This window comes from Danio rerio, chromosome 20, assembly GCF_049306965.1.
Source record: "Danio rerio strain Tuebingen ecotype United States chromosome 20, GRCz12tu, whole genome shotgun sequence".
NCBI lineage: Eukaryota > Metazoa > Chordata > Actinopteri > Cypriniformes > Danionidae > Danio > Danio rerio.
This window is the reverse complement of record NC_133195.1, coordinates 628,519-648,035: the sequence shown is the minus strand read 5'-3', so window position 1 is coordinate 648,035 and position 19,517 is coordinate 628,519. Positions and strand designations below refer to the sequence as shown.

General features: G+C 40.4%; 1 protein-coding gene across 4 annotated transcripts in view; it reads right to left on the bottom strand.

Moving 5' to 3' along the window:
- Positions 1-8,442: 8,442 nt before the first annotated feature.
- The window catches only part of kcnk2b (potassium channel, subfamily K, member 2b), a 29,875-nt gene continuing 18,800 nt past the window's right edge, over positions 8,443-19,517 (bottom strand). For 2 of the 4 annotated variants that reach the window (XM_073933033.1, XM_068215540.2), the window contains exons 5-7: positions 16,433-16,655; positions 16,218-16,357; positions 8,443-14,778 (exon numbers count right to left, since the gene is read on the bottom strand). In XM_073933033.1, the coding sequence (XP_073789134.1) occupies positions 14,455-14,778; positions 16,218-16,357; positions 16,433-16,655 (687 nt within the window). In that variant the 3' untranslated portion in view covers positions 8,443-14,454. 4 annotated transcript variants of the gene reach the window in all.

Here is a 19,517-nt window from a genome sequence, read left to right as displayed (position 1 = left end):
GGAGGGCATGACATGCTATCTATGTCAAGACCATTACATCCCTACAATGCAGCTTTCTACTAGCTTTGTGAGACAGCCATGCACAAACTACATGCTGGATGGATGCAGTGTAGTGTCAGGAGATGACTTCTGTTCACAGAGTAGCTGAAGTAAAAGAGAAATGCATTAGAGACGGCTCAGTAGCACTAGCAAAAAGCCTTAAATTATAATAAATATAGTAACCGCTGTGCAAAGAGCTTCACTTTTCCCATCGTTTGTTTTCCTGCTGGGCAAACAAGAAACACTGTTCTGTGAAGCAATTATTTTCCAGCTTATCAACGTGAAAGTGAATCTGCCACCACGTTTTCACCTTCCTTTTAGTGACGGATCTCTAAGCTACATGGTTGCACTGTTAATGGCATCTCATCATGCACTGATTGTGATTATTCAGTTTACTCAAGGTAATTAATGGCTTGTGGTCTGTATGGATGATGACAGGAATTAAAATGACCCCAACATAAACATCAAGGTGCCTTAGTGCCAAGAGTCGTGTTAAAGGGCACCTAAATCTACTTTTTAAGCTGTTTGGACAGACGTGTGTGTAGGTATAGTGTATAGAGTGACATACTGAGCTAATAAATGTTATCAATAAAGGTATTGATCTACCTTCCTTTCAGTTGCAACCCCTATCAAACACACCTGCCTGTAGTTATCAAGTGCTGTTCAGGACTTAATTGGTTCATGTGCGTTTGTCAGGGTTGAAGCTGAACTCTGTAGGAAGGTAGATCTCCGAGATCCAGGAGCACACCTGCCTTACACAATAAAAAAAACAACACAGGCTTATTCTGAAAACGTAGCCCTGTATACATTTCTGGAGATGGTGAATTATGTAGCCAGAGGAACGTATGGCTGCATTTCGTCTTTAAAATGAACGCTATAGGGTGGTATGACGCCGTTCCTTTTCGTACTTATTAGCTGACCGATTACCTCCATGTGGACGACTTTTCCTCTGTTACCAGTTTATCCAGCACTAGGGGTGTCCAAACTTTTTGGGCCGAGGGCCATATAAAAAAAAAAATAAAAAAAAAGTTTTCCCGGGCCAAATTTTACATACATCACACAGACATGCATATATATATATATATATATATATATATATATATATATATATATATATATATATATATATATGATATAATATGATATGATATAATATTTCCACACATTTCTAAGCATAATAGTTTTAATAAATCATTTCTAATAACTGATTTATTTTATCTTTATTATTTTTCAAGACACTTCTACACAGCTTAAAGCGACATTTAAAGGCTTAACTAGGTTAATTAGGTTAACTAGTCAAGTCAAGGTAATTAGGCAAGTTATTTTATAACAATGGTTTGTTCTGAAGACTTAAGGGCCTAATAATTTTGACCTTAAAATGGTTCATAAAAAAATTAAAAACTGCTTTTATTCTAGCCGAAATAAAACAAATAAGACTTTCTCCAGAAGAAAAAATATTATCAGACACACTGTGAACATGTCCTTGCTCTGTTAAACATAATTTGGGAAACATTTAAAAAATAAAAGAAGAAATAAATCAAAGAGGGGCGAATAATTCTGACTTCAACTGTGTGTGTAGATAGATAGATAGATAGATAGATAGATAGATAGATAGATAGATAGATCATAACAAGAACTGCTGCTTAATTGAATGCATGTGATAGCGACACCCGGTGGTTATTTATTGAATCACGGTTATTTTTGTACAGCGGGCCAGATTCTATTGATATTTATAAAAAGCCTCGCGGGCCACCATAAAAACTGATTGCGGGCCGCAGATGGCCTGCGGGCCGTAGTTTGGACACCCCTGTCCAACACAATCTCTTTTTGAAAAAAACTTTTTGATTTAGTGGCTAATTCATATGATTTCGTACGATCTATTTCGTACAATTTAGTACGGTTTGCTCATCCCCCAATGACGGTTGGGGTTAGGGGTGGGGTTAGGTGCCACGCCTCCTTTTTAAAATCTTACAATTTCGTACGACTGAACTCGTACGAATTCGTAAAAATTAGCCACTAAACTGGCAAAACGTAAAATACTTACGTTTTCTCATGAGATCAGGCTGTACCAGTGGCTTGCTGTGTACGTCGGAGGATTTTAGATGCAGAGAGCAGCTGACCGTGATGATGGTTAGTGCTCCGGTTTCCCCCACAGTCCAAAGACATGCGGTACAGGTGAACTGGGCAGGCTAAATTGTTCGTAGTGAATGAGTGTGTGTGGATGTTTCCCAGAGATGGGTTGCGGCTGGAAGAGCATCCGCTGCGTAGAACATGTGCTGGATAAGTTGGCGGTTCATTCCACTGTGGCGACCCCAGATTAATAAAGGAACTAACCCAACAAGAAAATGAATGAATGAAAAAGCTTAGACAGCGGCCTCTGGTGGAAACGAAAACTGCAAAAAAAAAAAAAAAGTAGCTCCTGGGACGTATTTGGCCCTCTCCAGAAATCTATATAGGGGTATATTATCAGAATAAGCCTGGGTTGATAAAAATGCTAATCTGTGACCAAGACACTCCAGATTCATAACGTTATTATTCAGACTTGTTTACTAAAAGTGACACTGATATAACTATTAAATTAGCATATACGAATGTGTGTCTGTGTGTGGGGCTAGATCTCAAAATGTAGATTAATATCACGATTCCATCCAACATGGAAGTAGCAGCATGCACACATTCCAATAACCCTGATTTGGACAGAATCTGGTTCACAATCAGTAAAAATGCTTTATTATAATCCAAGAGCCTAAAGATATTTGAAAAAGACAATTGCTTTCTTACAGTATTTGTGTGATACAAAATAGCAGGCTACCCCTTTACAGTCAACTGAAGACATCTGCCTTCAAGACAACCCACAAACTTTTCAGAAAGAGAGAAGACACGATGCATTTGTAAACACTTTCAGCTGTTAGAAAAACAACAGTGCCGGATACACCTCTGGAACTCTGATTCATCTTAGGACACGTTTAATCTGTTAACATTCTCATGTCTGACTTGTCTGTACGTCTTCATTCCCTGAAGAGTGTCGAGTGGCTATAAGAAATGGAAAATTTACAGTCATGGCTTGGCAAACATGGCAGTCCTCAGAGCGGAGCTGGTGGCTTATATTGTGTCTCAGATCTCCATAGCAACTGCAGTCTCTCCTTCTCACTATAGCATTGTATATGTCAGAGGTCACAGAATAATAATCATAATGAACCGAGCTGTAATCAGGCAGCATTTCAATTACATAGTAAAACATTTCCATTTCAAACCAATCATATGTAGTTATTAGGCAGCAACTGTATTCAAAATTGATGAAAATTAATTCAGTTCTACTTTATTGTAAGCTGTCCTTGTTACAGTATATCTGTTTGTTTAATTACTGAGTACTTTTAATTAACTACATGTACTTACCATATGATTAGGGTTAGGATGAGGATTGCAAAATTAATTGCAATTACTATATACAGTTGAAGTCAGAACTATTAACCCCCCTTTGAACACATTTCTAAGCATAATAGTGTTAATAACTCATCCCTAATCACTGATTAATTTTGTCTTTGTCATGATGACAGTAAATAATATTAGACTAGATATTCTTCAAGATACTTCTATACAGCTTAAAGTGACATGTAAAGGCTTCACTAGGGTAATCAGGGTAACTAGGCAGGTTAGGGTAATTAGGCAAGTTATTGCATAATGATGGTTTGTTCTGTAGACTATTGAAAACAAATATAGCTTAAAGGGGCTAATAGTATTGCCCCTTAAATGGGTTTTAGAAAATTAAGAACTACTTTTATTCTAGCTGAAATAAAACAAATCAGACTTTTTCCAGAAGAAAAAATATTATCAGACACGCTGTGAAAATGTCCTTGCTCTGTTAACCCTGTAGGACCTAAAATATAAAAAAAAAAATAGACAGAAAATTCTAATTTTTTCCCTTTTTTTAAATGATATTTATTTTGTATCACATTTGATGCATTATTTAGTTGTTTAGTGCAACATTTTGCCAATTATGACAAACAAATTAAAGTTTTTTTCAGATTAAATACTTTATAGGTTAGGTTACTTTATTTATACCCGAAAGAAGATTTGGTTTGCAGTCAAGAGTCCTCATCTTATAACAGCCACACAAAGGAACTCACATAGTAACAACAACAAATGAACATTAAGACATAAAACGTAAACATAAAAACACTTATAAAGAATAAATAAATAATCACTTCAAGTGTCCACCCCCCCAAAAAAAAAATTTTTTAAATGATCTAAAATATACAAGTCACTGAAACACCTCTGCTTTAGTCTATGCCTTATTTAAATGTCTAATGGCTGCTGGTGTGAAACTATTTTTGTATTTTTTCGTTCTACAGCTTAATATTATATAGGCTTTATAGCCTTCTAGTATGAAGTTTAAAGTGATTGCTGGAGCAGTGCTTTTATATTCTGTCAGGTTTCTCCATGTTGGAAAATGATCAGTTTCATAAGGCACAGTGCAGCTTGCCCTTTTATAAGGTGCAATTATTAAAAAATACCCATTTTAAAATGGCATTTCAATAACTAATTAGATTATTAAAATCATCCAAATATTGTGTGTTTGCATTGTAGAACCGAAATAAAGGTACGCAAGCTGTCACTGGGGTGATCGCTTTTCAAAAGGTACAAATTTGTAGCTGAAAGGTCAATATTAATACCTGAAGGGTGCATATTATACCTAAAAAGTACAAAAGTGTTCCTCTTAAAATGTGTAGGTACTAATATATACTTTTGAGGTACTATGGACCCTCCAAGTACAAATGTGTACCTTTTGAAAAGGTACCACCCCAGTGAAAGCTCATGTACATTTATTTCTGAGTGTATGATATAAATTACATTACAAAAATGTGCCATTATTGTTCAGGAATAAAGCACCTTTTATACCTGTTTATCAAATTTGATACATGCATTTTTAATAAAATTTATTTGTAACATAAGGAATCAATTATTAAGTAATTATGCATTGTTTCAGTCAAGAAAACCTTTATTTAATGAAATTAGTAACAATAAAATTTGTATTCTTACTAAAACAACTTGAAATTTAGCAAATAGTTTCCAGCCAAAAAGCATGCAAATAATTCAATGCAACTATTTTGTAAAGGTAGAAAAGGCCCTTCCGCTGCCTGCACTGTCATGAAAATCCACAAGAGGGCAAAAATGCAATTATCAAATTATAAACAACAGGTTTTCAAGTCAAAGATTGATCAGTTTGAAATGATATAAGTCTTAGAAACTTGTGTATCAAATATGATAAATGCAGCTTTATAGGGTTTTTAAACATAATTTGGGAAATATAAAAAGGGGGGGGGTTAATAATTCTGACTTTAACTGTAGGTGTAACACCTTAAAACAAAGTTTTACTGAACATTTTTGCACAGCAATTAAACATGCTGACATTATATTGTGAAGCGTCATGCGCAATGAATGCAGGAGCTAAAATAACATTTCACAATTGTGACTTTTTACATCATTTTTGAACAAATAAATAAGATCTTAGTGAGCATAAGAAAAAAAGTCCTACAACTCCAAAGCTTTTGATTGGCTTTGTATTGAATATCAGTGTATTAGAACAAAAAAAACCCCACATGTTTAGTCTGTTTCCAATGATGTAGGTCCTCAGACAACATCAGAACAGCTTCAGTTGATTATATACCGCTGGGTCTTCAGGGTTGCTATGGGAAACAGTAATTAACCATGCACCGATGACACCTGTTTCCAGTTAACTGCGAATCAGAAGGAGCAACATCATGCGGGAAAAGTGAGAATGTTCTCCAATTACTCTCCTCAAGTGGCCCTTCATAATGTCTGCGCTGGGAAAGGTCAATGGTTTGAGCTGCTCTAATCTGCATATGTTGAGACTGCGCATGATCCCACTATCCACATATAAGCAGAGAGTTGTGGTTCGTATACTATCCGATACTACGAGAAATCAAGATGCTAATCTATTTCCATTGCTGAAAACTCAGAGTTCAATTAAGGTCAAAGTCACTTTTAAAAGCACAGCTTAAATGTGTACTATAAATCATTAGTGCTCACACAGATCTGTTCTCCTAAACCCAAATAGTGGCTTGGACCCAGAAACGGAATCCAGCAGGCACACAACATCATAAGATGTTATTATTATTAGGTTAAGTCGCTACATCAGGTGACTAAAATTCAATGTATAGCCAGTGTCTAAGGACAATGTTATTTTGACGTCCAAATAACGTTGATATTTGGTTGATTTTAGGTTGGAAAGTGGCCAAAATCTAAAATCTTAAACCAACGTCACATATTGGGGTCAAAAACTAACATTTATTCGTCATGTTCAACAACCAAAATCCAACGTCTGACAGGCGTCATAGTGAGAACATCCACACAACGTCAAGCTGTAACATCATGAGACGTTGATGTTTGGTTGATTTAAGGTTGGATTTTGGACATTGCTGTTGACTTGACGTTGGGTTCTGACGGCAACCCGATTTTCATTCTAAAAAAAATGCGATGTTGGGGTACGTCAATCTGACATCATGTCGACGTCCTGTGCCTGCTGGGAATCTGATAGCCATGATGACTTAACAAGCAGACAGAAAGCACACAAGAAGAAATAGCTTTCATGCAGAACATTGAAAATAGGCCAAACTGATGCTTCACTGCTGTAACAAACACTGTCTAGAGTTAAAAATAAGATTATAAAGGGATGATTATGTAGTTTTGCTCCATCACAACATGCCACTCTCTCATGTGATCTCTTTGGTTCTTTTTTTAGATGTGCAATTTGAACAAACAAACAATAACCTGGACTGTTTGATGTGACTTATCGGTCATAACAGGCTACACATTGGTTGATCACGTCAATACTGACCCACTGTAGGATATGATTTGGAAACTCCTTAATTTCTGATCTAAGGATACAGCCCTGACATCCTCCCATGAACACCAATATCCTTCTGGCCTGCTTGGAATGTATTTCTCTGTTTTTCCTGGTCTTCCCTGTCTCCTGCATCTCAGTGGAAGTGTCAGCTGTCTTTGGGGTGTTCAGCCATGAGCAAAACGTGCCCAGTGAGATGCACCCTTCACCATTTATGATAACAGTTGAGTCACGCTCTTCCTCAGGATCTCTTCATTCATTTGTTAGCTTGTGTTAAGCCTGTATGATTTATACTTCTGCGTCAAGTGCAGTGGCGGCTGGTCAATAGGGGGCGCTGGGGCGCCGCCCCCCTTCAAGTTAGCCTACTTTAATATGTTAATATTTATTATCACAAATATTAACAAAATAAATTGATTTAATGATAACACTCTACAGTTAGTCATACTAACATTTATTGAAAATAAAAAAAAATGTATGAACAATATTTTTTCATATGTGTGCGGGGCGCCGGACTAATGAGTGTCTATGTAGATACACGAACTTTTGCAATACATGTGATATGACAAAAAGCTCTAATTGGCCCGTTTTAAATTGTCCTTGGGGCGCAGCACTCTGCGCCCCGAACCCGCCCATTTATGTTGTCAGAACGAATCATATTTGTTTTTATATGGTTGGCCTTATGTGATTGGACCATTCCCACTTGGACCTTTCACTTAGCAAGCAGCTCCTCAGTTAACTGACGACAATTAATAATAGTGGAAGCAAGTGCAATTTCTCGAAATGAAGGAAAATTCCGTTGTATCTTTGCAAAGATATCCTTTCACAAGGCGTTTGGATGAAGAAAAAAAAAGAATCAAGGAGCTTGGACCAGATCGACCTTCCTTGCAAATTCAACAGCAGTCAAGTGATCGTGGGCGCGCGCACACTCGGGGCTTTTCCAGCACTTGTTATGACAAACGGAGCTGGCTGGCAGGTTGTGATGTAAGTCATGCCTTTTACTGTTTCCCGTGTTTGCTGTTTGCCGTGAAGGACATCGATTCAGTCCACATCAGGGGGAGCATCCAGCAATTCCAGCAGGACATACAGAAGATCAGGTAGTTGCTGTTTTTTTGTTTTGGATTTATTATGATTATTACTAATATTATTATTATTATTATTCATACACTTTCTTATTCCTTTACAGAAATTCTCTCCATTCCCTGGTTGACCAATGCAGTGAAGGTGGTTTTCAACAGAAGAGGCGGCGGTCCCTCAGTCCAGAGGTTCATGAACAGATAGCAGCAGAAGTGAGTTTTTATTTTAATCAAAATAAGTCATTACAAACAAGCTAAACTGTATTGTTTAATTACCTTCTATGGGAACTTGTAAATATCCTTTTCATTGATTTTAAGATAAAAATAATAATAGAGCAATTCCCTGCAAATGTTAACCTTTTCATGAAAAAAATTAAGTTCTCAACAAAATACCGAAACTGTTTCTGTGTTTTTTGTGTGTGTGTGTAAGCAAGTATTTTACAGTACTTTAGACATACTCAAATGTCTCTGTCAATGTTTTAAAAATTTTTTTATTTATTTACCCAAGTCACATGAAAGGCAATTTCACATCCGTCACACCCATAATACAGAGGTGTCAAATCCATAACTAAGCTTTTTCCTCATAAATGAAAAATTATCAAATAAAATCAATCATGTTTGTTTTATAGAAGAAAAAAAACTCTTAACCTCCTGCTTAGCATTATTTTGGGGGGTTTTGCAGTTTAACAGACAGAATTTCTACTAGGCCTGTTGTATACTGCAAACTCACAGACTTTTTTTAGTTACATCCATAACTCCTTTGTTTATTTTCCTCATTTAAAGTACAAAACATGTTTACAGATTGATATTAAGCTGATCTTATAGCTACGTGGTCAGTAGTTTTGGAAAATATAAACAGATATTTCAATATAATGTTAACATACTTTCTCTGTGAATTTATGTTTTGAGTTTTTACTGCAAATGCCACATCCATAATGCTGGAACTGCTCAATAATAATTTGAGGAGTAATAATATTGTAGTCACCAAAACATTTACCCAGAGATAGTAAATGAAACAATACAGTTTAATTTGTTGCAAGCACACTGGCTTGTTTATATGATACAATGACCAGGGGCCTCATGTACGAAGACTTGCGTGGAAATCTTACTAAAACATTGCGTACGCACAAAGCTGTAAATGTGCGTACGCAGAAAAAAATTCAGATGTATGAAACACTGCGTACGCCGAGTCTCACGCATATTCTTTTGTACATCCGAATGAACGTGAAACTGAGCGCAACATGCACGAGCACAAAACCCCTCCCTGCCTCCTCCCCCGTATGAATATGCTAATGACTATGCTAATGTAAAAACCCAACGAAAAAGCAATGGCAAAAGCAAGCAAAAAGAGAAACTTTGAACAGAATGTGAAATGGAGGTGCTGCTTTCGGAGGTAGACCGGAGAAAAGCGGTGTTATTTGCAAGTTTGTTCGGCGGAATTAACAACAAAAGAAAAAAAATAGAGTGGGAGAGTTTAGCTGATACGGTTAACACAGTTGGGTCTGAACATCGCACTGAGTGCATTTAAAAAAGAAATAGTGTGGTTTATATCTGTAAAATGTTGCAATACCCTTCGCAGTCTCAGTGGCGCACCTCATAAGAAGCATATGATCATGTACTGACACGCTCGAGCATAACTCGGCTCGAATCCAGCGTCTGATGAATTTATTCTTCTTTTTTTCCCCCGCTACATATCAGATTTTGCCCACTATTTATCACGAGAAAGACAAGTAGGAATCATCAATAAGTTTGTGCATCATATTTTATTTGCACATTTATTGAATGGAAATGTTTCTGATTCACGCATGCAAATTTATCTTCGCATAGTGTCTTTATAGCAATGTGCGTGCAGTAGATTGCTCAGATTACATTGGGAAAACAGGCGACCGCTGCAAATTGTGCTTTAATGTTTAGCTGGTCAACTGTATGGTATGGAAATCTTACATACCTACTATATGAACCCGTCTCATACAGACGCCATTGCAAGGATCAGACACTTTGTAGAGAAGAATTTAACACAACTACCTCTAGGAGTCGCCAATGGAAATAAAACAGACATGCACAAAAAATGTGCGTACGCCTGCCAGAAACCTGCCGTGAACCTGCGCAAATTCCCACGTTCAGTTCATTGTTAGTAAATCCAAACGTGAGCGATTCTGAGCGTGAAACCTGGCGTACGCAAAGTTTTTGTGCGTACGCAGCGTTGATACATGAGGCCCCAGGTCTTTTTCAAATAGGAGTCTTTAAGTGTCTCATTATAGAAGCATTATATAAAAATAGTTGATAAGAATTTTGAATCTAAGTGTTGTTGATTTATAAGCTGGGAATAGTGGTCTGTATAAAACTATGATAAATGTAAATGCATTTTTATGACTAGGTGATCTTCTTAAACGTATATACTCTTTAAACTATTATCTAAAATGATTTGTTATTCTTCAGCTTCTTCTAGTGGAGCTTGACATGTTTACTAAGAATGAATGTGTTTATGAGGTTTTGAGAAAGTATGAATTTAACCACTACAACTGGTCTGCCTTTATAACTCAACCTGGTTATTTTAATGTAGCAGTTGAAATTGACACATAATTACATCATTTTTGTCTTTATCCTTTAGGTCTGTGATACCATACTCACACACACACTGGAGCGGTTCTCCTTCACAGACCACCTCGTTAGTGCCACATTGCTGCAGGCAGACAGGTTTGAGCAGTATACAGTAGCTTTTCCAGAAGATGCACTTAGCAGGACTCTGAAAGCCTATCCTGTGCTCGATGGAAGTAAGCTAAAGACAGAGCTCAGTCTCATCTACTCCAAGGAGCCTGCTGAGTCTTTTCAGAGACTGTAACTCTCCTAAAGATTCTGGTAACTACGCCTATGACCACAGCAGAAGCTGAGAGGTGCTTCTCAACTTTGAAAAGAATAAAAACTTTTCTGAGAAACAGCATGACCCAAGAGAGGCTGAATGCATTGGCCATGCTGTCAATAGAGAAGAGACTAGTGACTGAGATGACTGACTTTAACCAAAAGGTCATTGAGAAATTTGCAAGCCAGAAAGAAAGGAGAGCAAAATTTATTTTCAAGTAGTGCTACTGGCCAGTGATTAGGCAACATCTATGTGTGTCTGTGCGTGTGTTTATTGATTACTTCATTACTGATAATAAACCTAAATTGAACTAAAATTTTCTGATTTATGAAGCATTTGTTGTATGCTTTAGTCATATTTTTGTTTTTTCATACATCACCTGATAAATGGCTTTTACACTGTTGCATTACCAACCGTTAGGTCAGTTCTGGTGTTTGCGCCCCCCCACATTTTTTTAGCACCAGCCGCCACTGGTCAAGTGACCGGCGTAACTCACGGCGCATGTAACGCCCGTAGCTGTGCATTTATACTTCTGCTGCTGTCTCTGTCGGTCTGCATTAACACTTCCGAAACGCTAGTGGGCAGTGAGGTGTAAATGTGTCTCTGTGTCGAGTTTCTTCGCTGCTGTTTTGCTTTTCCTGAACACTTCCAGGATGTACAAGTGGCTCAAACTCGCTCATTTTGAGGCAGGAACTGGCGGACGTGCAGCAACTTTAACCATGAGGTAAACACAAAACAAAACTTTCCATCCGGAGCTCCTTCACGGGACTCCACACTTGTAAACAATTGCTACATTGGGCTCACGCCATTCGCGCGGCTCTCGGTCCCGCCCAGACTCGTCAGCGCTACCAAGCCGACAAATCACAGAGCGTTGTTGCGAAGTGTAGTTACATTTTTCGAGAGGTGCACGTCAGCGACGCCGACGGCCACGGTGAAGGGCTATGCGTCAGCGCCGTAGCATACGCCGGTGTTTGACGCAGAAGTATAAATCAGCCTTTAATTTTCAGCCATAGCCAAGGATGAAATACCCACAAGGATCACATCTGTAAACTTTTGGGCATTGTGTATAACTCAAATATCCCAGACTCCATGCTTACTACTCAAATCCACCCTATCCCTTTATGGTCCTCGAAGCTCATTCCAACAAGCACTGGATGTCGCTTTTCTTCCGCTTCACCATTAATAACGTGGGGGAGGAATCCCCTAAATATATTTCTGGCGAGACCTAACAGCAAGACCTGTTGGCGATGGAGCTTGATCCTCACTTCACCACATTGTTAATTTTGGCTTCACCTGTACTCCTGCCTGCCACTCATCAGTTCAGCCTCATGCCAGCTCTCAAGTTGCCCTCAACTACCCGCATCATAGCCGCCTCCACCATTGAAAGAACACCCTCCCTTGCTGTCACAACCGCTGCCACCAGAGCCACTGCAAGAGCTGCTGCTGCCACCTCTTCAACCAGAGCCTCCAGACTCAGAACCTGCACCTCCACACCCAGGTCTTCCAAAGGCAAAGCAAATGAAGCCTTCAGATCCAGAGGCATCGCCTCCAGACCCAAAGCCAGCACCTTAGACTCAGATCCTCTAGTTACACAGAGCCTTCAGTTCCAGAGTCTGTGGCTTCAGACTCAGAGCCATCGGCTCCAGAGCAGTCAGAGGCTCCAGATCCAGAACTGTCTGATTCAGAGCCTCCAGACCAAGAGCTATCAGAGCCCTCAGATCCAAAACAGTTGGAGGCTGCAACCCCAGGTCAATTTTGCTCTGGGCCACATCTTGGAGCTCAACATGTAGTCATGTTATGCCTGATTCACACGGGGCTTCAGCGTCAACAGCTGACAGAGGGCGTGTCTGAAGTTGGGGATGAACTAATGAAATTAGTCCGCAATCAGGTACAGTCTGAGCTGGGGTATTTGCATAAAGCATTCTGATTGGCAGATGGGTCTGTTGGCGCTTGAAAAGTTGAGTAATTCCTAACTTCTGCAGCGAGCAACATCACTGGCGACAGATCCACGATTTAATTCGGCAATGCTTGATGTCACCCATTCAAAGTGAATATGAATCAACCCAAGCTCATTCTGGAAACGTAGCCCCGCGGACGTTTCTGGAGACCGCGATTTACGTGGCCGGAGTTACGTAAAGGCCGCGTTTGGTTTTTTTCGAGCGAACGCCGCAGGGCGGTGTGGCGCCGCTCCGCCCCTCCTCTTCGCGCTCGCCGGCCGACGGCTCGCCTCCGAGTGGAGGGCTTTCCCGACGCAATCAGTTTGTCCGCCTATCTCACAGCGTTGCGTTGGCGGAGTGGAGGCCCCGGACGAGGAGGAGGAGCCAGAGCCGGCCGCGGTGGACGACGACCGGGATCGAGTCCGGGGAACTGCAGGTTCCGGAAATCAGGTAAGACGAAAAACTGAATCCGAAAAATAAGGGCGAGAACGCGGCGGGATCTGAAAACGCGGTCGAAATCGAAGACGAGGGCTTTTGCTTTTTTTTTTTTTTTCCGATCCGGCGGCTTTTCGCGCGAGAACGGCGCGGGCACGAACGCCGCGCGCTCCCGAGAGGCGCCCACCCGAGACGCGAAAAAGCGCGCACAGCGGCCTCTCACGGATCCGCGAAAACAAAAAAACGCTCGAATACATACCTCCCGGGACGTAAATCGCGGTCCGCAGAAACGTCCGCGGGGCTACGTTTCCACAATGAGCCCGGGTTGATATGAATCGTTAAAGCTGACAGTCCATGCTTAGTGAAACTAACTAGTCTCTCTCTCTCTCTCTCTCTGCAGTGTTTATCTGTTGCATTTGTTGACGTGAAATTATGCCAGTTATTTTATAAACTGTTTTCGGTCAGAAATGATCATACACAGCCTGTGTGCAACCTTTTAAAGAAGAGCTTAGGGGTTGAAACCGTAAAGAGAAGATGTCCTCTACTGAAAATAATGACACTGTGGAGTTCTTATACAGTATGTGCTGATCTCCATTGATAGATGATCATTTTGACAGTGTATATACATTCACTTACCTGTCGATTGTCTCTTATATGGCTGTGGACAATACAAGAAACTCAACTAGGAAATGTCCAGCTTCTAATGTCAAAGACTTTCCTCAATCCACTGCAGTATATGCCTGCAGAGAGGACAGGGTTGTGCCTCAGTTAAGCTGGCAAACCAAAAGTCATGCTTGCAGACGCTCTACCTCAAAAGAGCCCTCCATTAACATTCCCATTCATGTCGGTGGCAGCTGTTTGGCTTCCACATGCTGCTGGCATCCAGTAAATGTCACATGAATGTTGTCTGTGTTATAATAGTCTTGCAGCAGAATCATAGAAAAGACATTCATGCATTTCGGAGCTTTCTAAAAATCGTGAATCATCCATCGTATATAAATCCGTAACTATAATTATATAAACTACAAACAGTTCGTAATGTGTTGCTAACAAAAGTGATTTATTCAGATGCATTGCTCCTTCTGCACGGCCGACAGCAGAGAGCGATGCTTTTTTGTCCACACAATAGTGTAGTTAGCGCATCTATTTCCTCGATAGAAATCTTGCTTGCTTTTGTCTTCTCTTCTCTTCTGCATGATGCTTCTTCCTCTCTCAGCTTGTCCTTTGAATTTCGTCAGTTCCAGTTCATTTTGTCTGTATTCTAGTCATATCCCGATGGTCAGCGTAATCCGGGATGAGGCTGTTGAGGAATAGACTTCCGTTTCGTGCTAATGTGTAGGGATATGCCTCTCTCTCGTCTCCAAGGTTAACCGAACGTGCACGCTTCCCTGGGGTCATCTGCTGATTGATAGGAGGGCTGAGATTTATTTCCGCGGACAGTTTGCGTTTTACTGAAGTTGCGCGCTGGAATTTGTCATAAATGTCGACACTCAGTCGACGACGTGTCTCTTTAAACTCAGCGGACACATTAGCCGTCCATTCGGCAGCATGAGCTCGAAACTCTCCTACCTGTGACAAACAAATCAAAGCATAAACAATTCATAACATGAAACTATGGATATTAATTTGGAGCAAGACATTGATGAATGATGAAACAGAGAGCAGAACAACGTTATAAATCTTGAATTTGGACAGTTGCTAGGAGTACTGACACCTGTTGGTTTGAGTGTTTTTACTTGTCTACATTTGACATTAATATTTAAACATATCACTACTGTACATACGCTCACTGGTTACCTTTTAAGGTACACCTTACTGGTACTGTGTTGGACTATAGGATCTGCCTTAATCCGTGGCAGAGTTTTAACAAGCTACTGGAAATATTCCTCAGAGATTTTGCTCCGTATTGACATGATAGCATCACACAGTTGCTGCAGATTTGTCGGCTGCACATCCATGATGCCAATCTCCCGTTCCACCACATCCCAAAGCTGCTCTATTGGATTGAGCTCTGGTGACTGTGGAGGCCATTTGAGTACAGTGAACTCATCGTCATGTTCACCAGTCTGAGATGATTGAGCTTTATGACCTGCTGCGTTATCCTGCTGGAAGTAGCCATCAGAAGATGGAGACACTGTGCTCATAAAGGGATGGACATGGTCAGCAGCAATACTCAGGTAGGCTGTGGCGTTGATGCTCCATTGGTACTAATGGACCCAAAGAAAATCTCCCCCACACCATTACACCACCACCACCAGCCTGAACCGCTGATACAAGGCAGGATGATCCATGCCTTCATGTTGTTGAGGCCAAATTGTGAGCCGAGCATCCGAATGTGTCAGCAGAAATGGAGACTCATCAGAGCAGCAACGTTTCTCCAATCTTCTATTGTCCAGTTTTGGTGAGTCTGTGTGAATTGTAGCCTCAGTTTCCTGTTCTTAGCTGACAGGAGCGGCACCCGGTGTGCTCTTCTGCTGCTGTAGCCCATCCGCCTCAAGGTTGGACGTGTTGTGTGTTCAGAGATGCTCTTCTGCAGAGCTCGGTTGTAGCGAGTGCTTATTTGAGTTACTGTTGCCTTTCTATCAGCTGGAACCAGTCTGGCCATTCTCCTCTGACCATCAACAAGGCATTTGCGCCCACAGAACTGCCGCTCACTGGATATTTCCTCTTTGTCGGAGCATTCTCTGTAAACCCTAGAGATGCTTGCCACGTTCAAAGTCACTTAAATCCCCTTTCTTCCCCATTCTGAATCAGCTTTTATTTCAAGTTATGTGCAGAGGTGCCAAACCCAGTTCCTGGAGATCTTCCTTTCTGCAGAGTTTTAACTCTGCTCAACATGACAGTCTGTAATTATCAAGTGCTCCTTCAGATCCAAATTAGTTGTGTTCTCTGCAGTACGGTAGATTTCCAGGAACAGTGTTGGCAACCTCTGCTTTAAAGCCTCGCATAGCTGTTTGGCAATTCCATAACGTTTTGCTGAAATAAAGATAAATTGAATGAAAACACACCTCTTCTTTTGTTTTCTTGGATATAACCCGGAACCAGTCTCCAATCATACTGAGAACAGCAGCGAAGTAGGCTAAACCAACCAGGATCCAAAACCACACCAGGGGCTTGTAGTAGTCCAGGTACTCCAGCTGAGAACCTCCTGAACAGCAAGACATGATGATGGAAGTTACACAGAAAAGCACATGCAGTCATGAGTGTCCGTCTTAATGCTCACCACTGCTCTCTTCATGGTGGCGTCGCTCAGCCTCGCCTGCAACGAAATCTCCAAAACCAATGGTTGTCAAGGTAATGACGACAAAGTAGATGGACTCCAGTGCGCTCCAGCCCTCGATGTGCTTGAATATAACGGCCGGCAGCGTGACGAAGAGCAGACAGCCAAACAGAATGAAAAGAAGAGTAGAGATCACCCGGATCTTGGTTTGACTCACGTTCCACTTCTGAGGAGAGATGGAGGTGTTCAAACATACAATAATGACTAGAAAGATATATCAATTGCAAATCAATGCATGGCTGGACTCTTTGATTCTAAAGCCAGATAATAAAAGGTTTGCAACAATACATTAGTTTATCTCATGATATACACACCAATATCTCGAAATATTTATAGAGGATCATTAAACATCTCCACAAACAGCATCCCCAGCTTCACTTACTGCTAAGCTCTTTGACTCTTTCTGTCAGACATCTACAAAAGTCTGTAATGATATTTAAGAGTGAGAAGTCAGCATTGTAGTGAACAGTGTTTGATCTACTTGTGCTCTTTGTCAAGCTCATATACCATTTTTGTTTATGGAGGACAAGAGAGGTCTTGGATTGCATTCAAAACATCTTCATTTTGTTCGTAATATGAAGTATTTAGGGGTTTGGAACCGTATGAGGATGAGAAATTAATTGCAGAATTTTCTATTTTTGAGAGTGCGAATTTTTCTTTAACCCTAATGCACTTGACTCTGTAGCCCCTTTTACACATACAGACCTTTCCAGAAAATTAATTTTAATTTAACATTACCGGTAATTTGCCGGAATGCTGCGCTGTGTGAACGCAGAAGGAAGATTGCCGGAAAGAGCGTGTTCACGTCTAGAACGTGCTGACGTGAGACGTCTACTTTAGCCAATCAGAACAGTCAGACGCATTCACACTTGCATAGTTTATGAGAATAAAAGCCTTTGAATATTTTTCCAGGCACGTTTAGCTGCTGGATGTTAGTCAGATCATGTTTATATGTTCATCTTAATGCCAACTGTGTAAATAATTAACGATAAGATGCTTATGATAAGCCGCTGTCTGTTTACCTTTAAGCTCTGATGCGTGTGCACGTGAAGCAGCCGGTGAGCGCCAGCACACACACACATATCATGTACATCTCAACATGCGAAAGTGTTTCTCTATATTTTCATCGAAGTTCTTCACAATACTGATCATCCACAGAGTTTGTGATGTAGTCAAATGTTTAAATATACAAGCGCAGCAGTTTAGAGCTCATTTCTGCTTAATAATGTCAGAATGTACCGATATTTTGGAATGGATGTGTGAACTGTCTTTTCCGGAAAAATTCCGTAATGTGTGAACAGCGCTTTCTTGAATTCACTAGTAAAGTCGTTCTGGAAATTTTCCGGATATTTACCCGTATCACTGTGTAAAAGGGGCTACCTAGCCAAATGTCTTAACACTAGTGTTTTTGTTGCACAAAGGTCATGTTGCAGATTGATAATAAATAAATTCGACAAGCACCTCAGCATATATAATTGAGAATTTTGATTATATCATTGACATACTCTTCTTGATAACAGGGTATATGCTGAAGCATGCTAATGGGACTTTTAATGTGCCAGTAACCTGGGTTAAGCGCTTCCGGTGAACTATTTGCCATTGCAAAAACCAGCGCATTTAAGGTCTGTTTTCTTTAAAAATCTGCAATCTCCACTGGCTGAGTGATATCCGATATAAAGTGGGTCTCAGATTGTACAAGAAGCACTGCATTACATTACGTTTCCCTGCCATGTCTTTATAATATGAGCATTTATTTTACTTCTGCGCTAGCCTGCCGATTCTGACGGGCACGTGCGAGTAAACGAGCTTTTTGTCTCGTTTTACGCTTGAGCAACTAAATGAATGCCAAAGTCTATTTAACTGAATGTATTTTAATGACATTACAACATCGATGCTGTATAAGGAACCGTATAAAATGGAAAAAAGTTCACAATGACAGATCACCGGAAGTTTATAAGTATGGGAAGAACACTAGCTCGGCATATACCCTATTCCATTCACAGTCTTAACATGAATGCTGATCGACATCCCCAAAGTGAAACACCAGAATATAAATGTGAGAGAAAACAAAACAACGCAACAAGGAGCCTAAAGACTCATCGTGGCCCGTTTGATGTGCTCAAAAGAACCAAGACAGGTGAAAATGGATGCTGGATCCTGCCTAACTTCACAGACACACAGAGCTCTCCCTTCTGTCGTGATAACAGATCAAACAAAAGCAAACCCGCCACGGCCTCAAATGCTGTCTCGCTCTCAACTGTGAGATGGATGAAGAGGTGTTTTAAGTTTCTTCGATATAAAGACAGGATGTGAGACCAAAGATAGTACAACAGCATGAGTTGAAATTCGATGTTTTATAACTCACTGATGCACCAGGCAGCTAAACACGTTTAGCATAACTAAAGGAAACTTCCCCTGTTCCATTTGTGCAGATGAATGAACGATCGATGTTGTGCAAATGAGCAGCACTGATTAGTTAGGCTTACTGTAGATATTCCACAGTAATATTGAACAGTGGCTGAACGTTATCGTTTTAACAAAGGAATTCTTCATTGAGATAGTTATCAATTAGGGGCGGCAAGATGGTTCAGTGGTTAGCACTGTCACCTCACAGCAAGAAGGTTGCTGGTTCGAGTCCCAGCTGGGTCAGTTGGCGTTTCTGTGTGGAGTTTGCATGTTCTCCCGGTGTTGGTGTGGGTTTGCTCCGGGTGCTCCGGTTTCCCCCACAGTCCAAACACACGCGCTATAGGGGAACTGATTAACTAAATTGGCAGTAGTGTATGGGTGTTTCACAGTACTGGGTTGCAGCTGGAAAGGCATCCGCTGTGTAAAACATATGCTGGATAAGTTGGCGGTTCATTCCGCTGTGGCCACCCTGATGAACAAAGGGAGTCAGCTGAAGGAAAATGATTGAATGATCGATTACGTTGTAATCCTGAAGACCTTCAGGACTTTCTTATTTAGCTTTTCAAAAGATATACTTAGACTGTCCTAATGGGAACAAAAATGATCTCATTATGGCATCAGC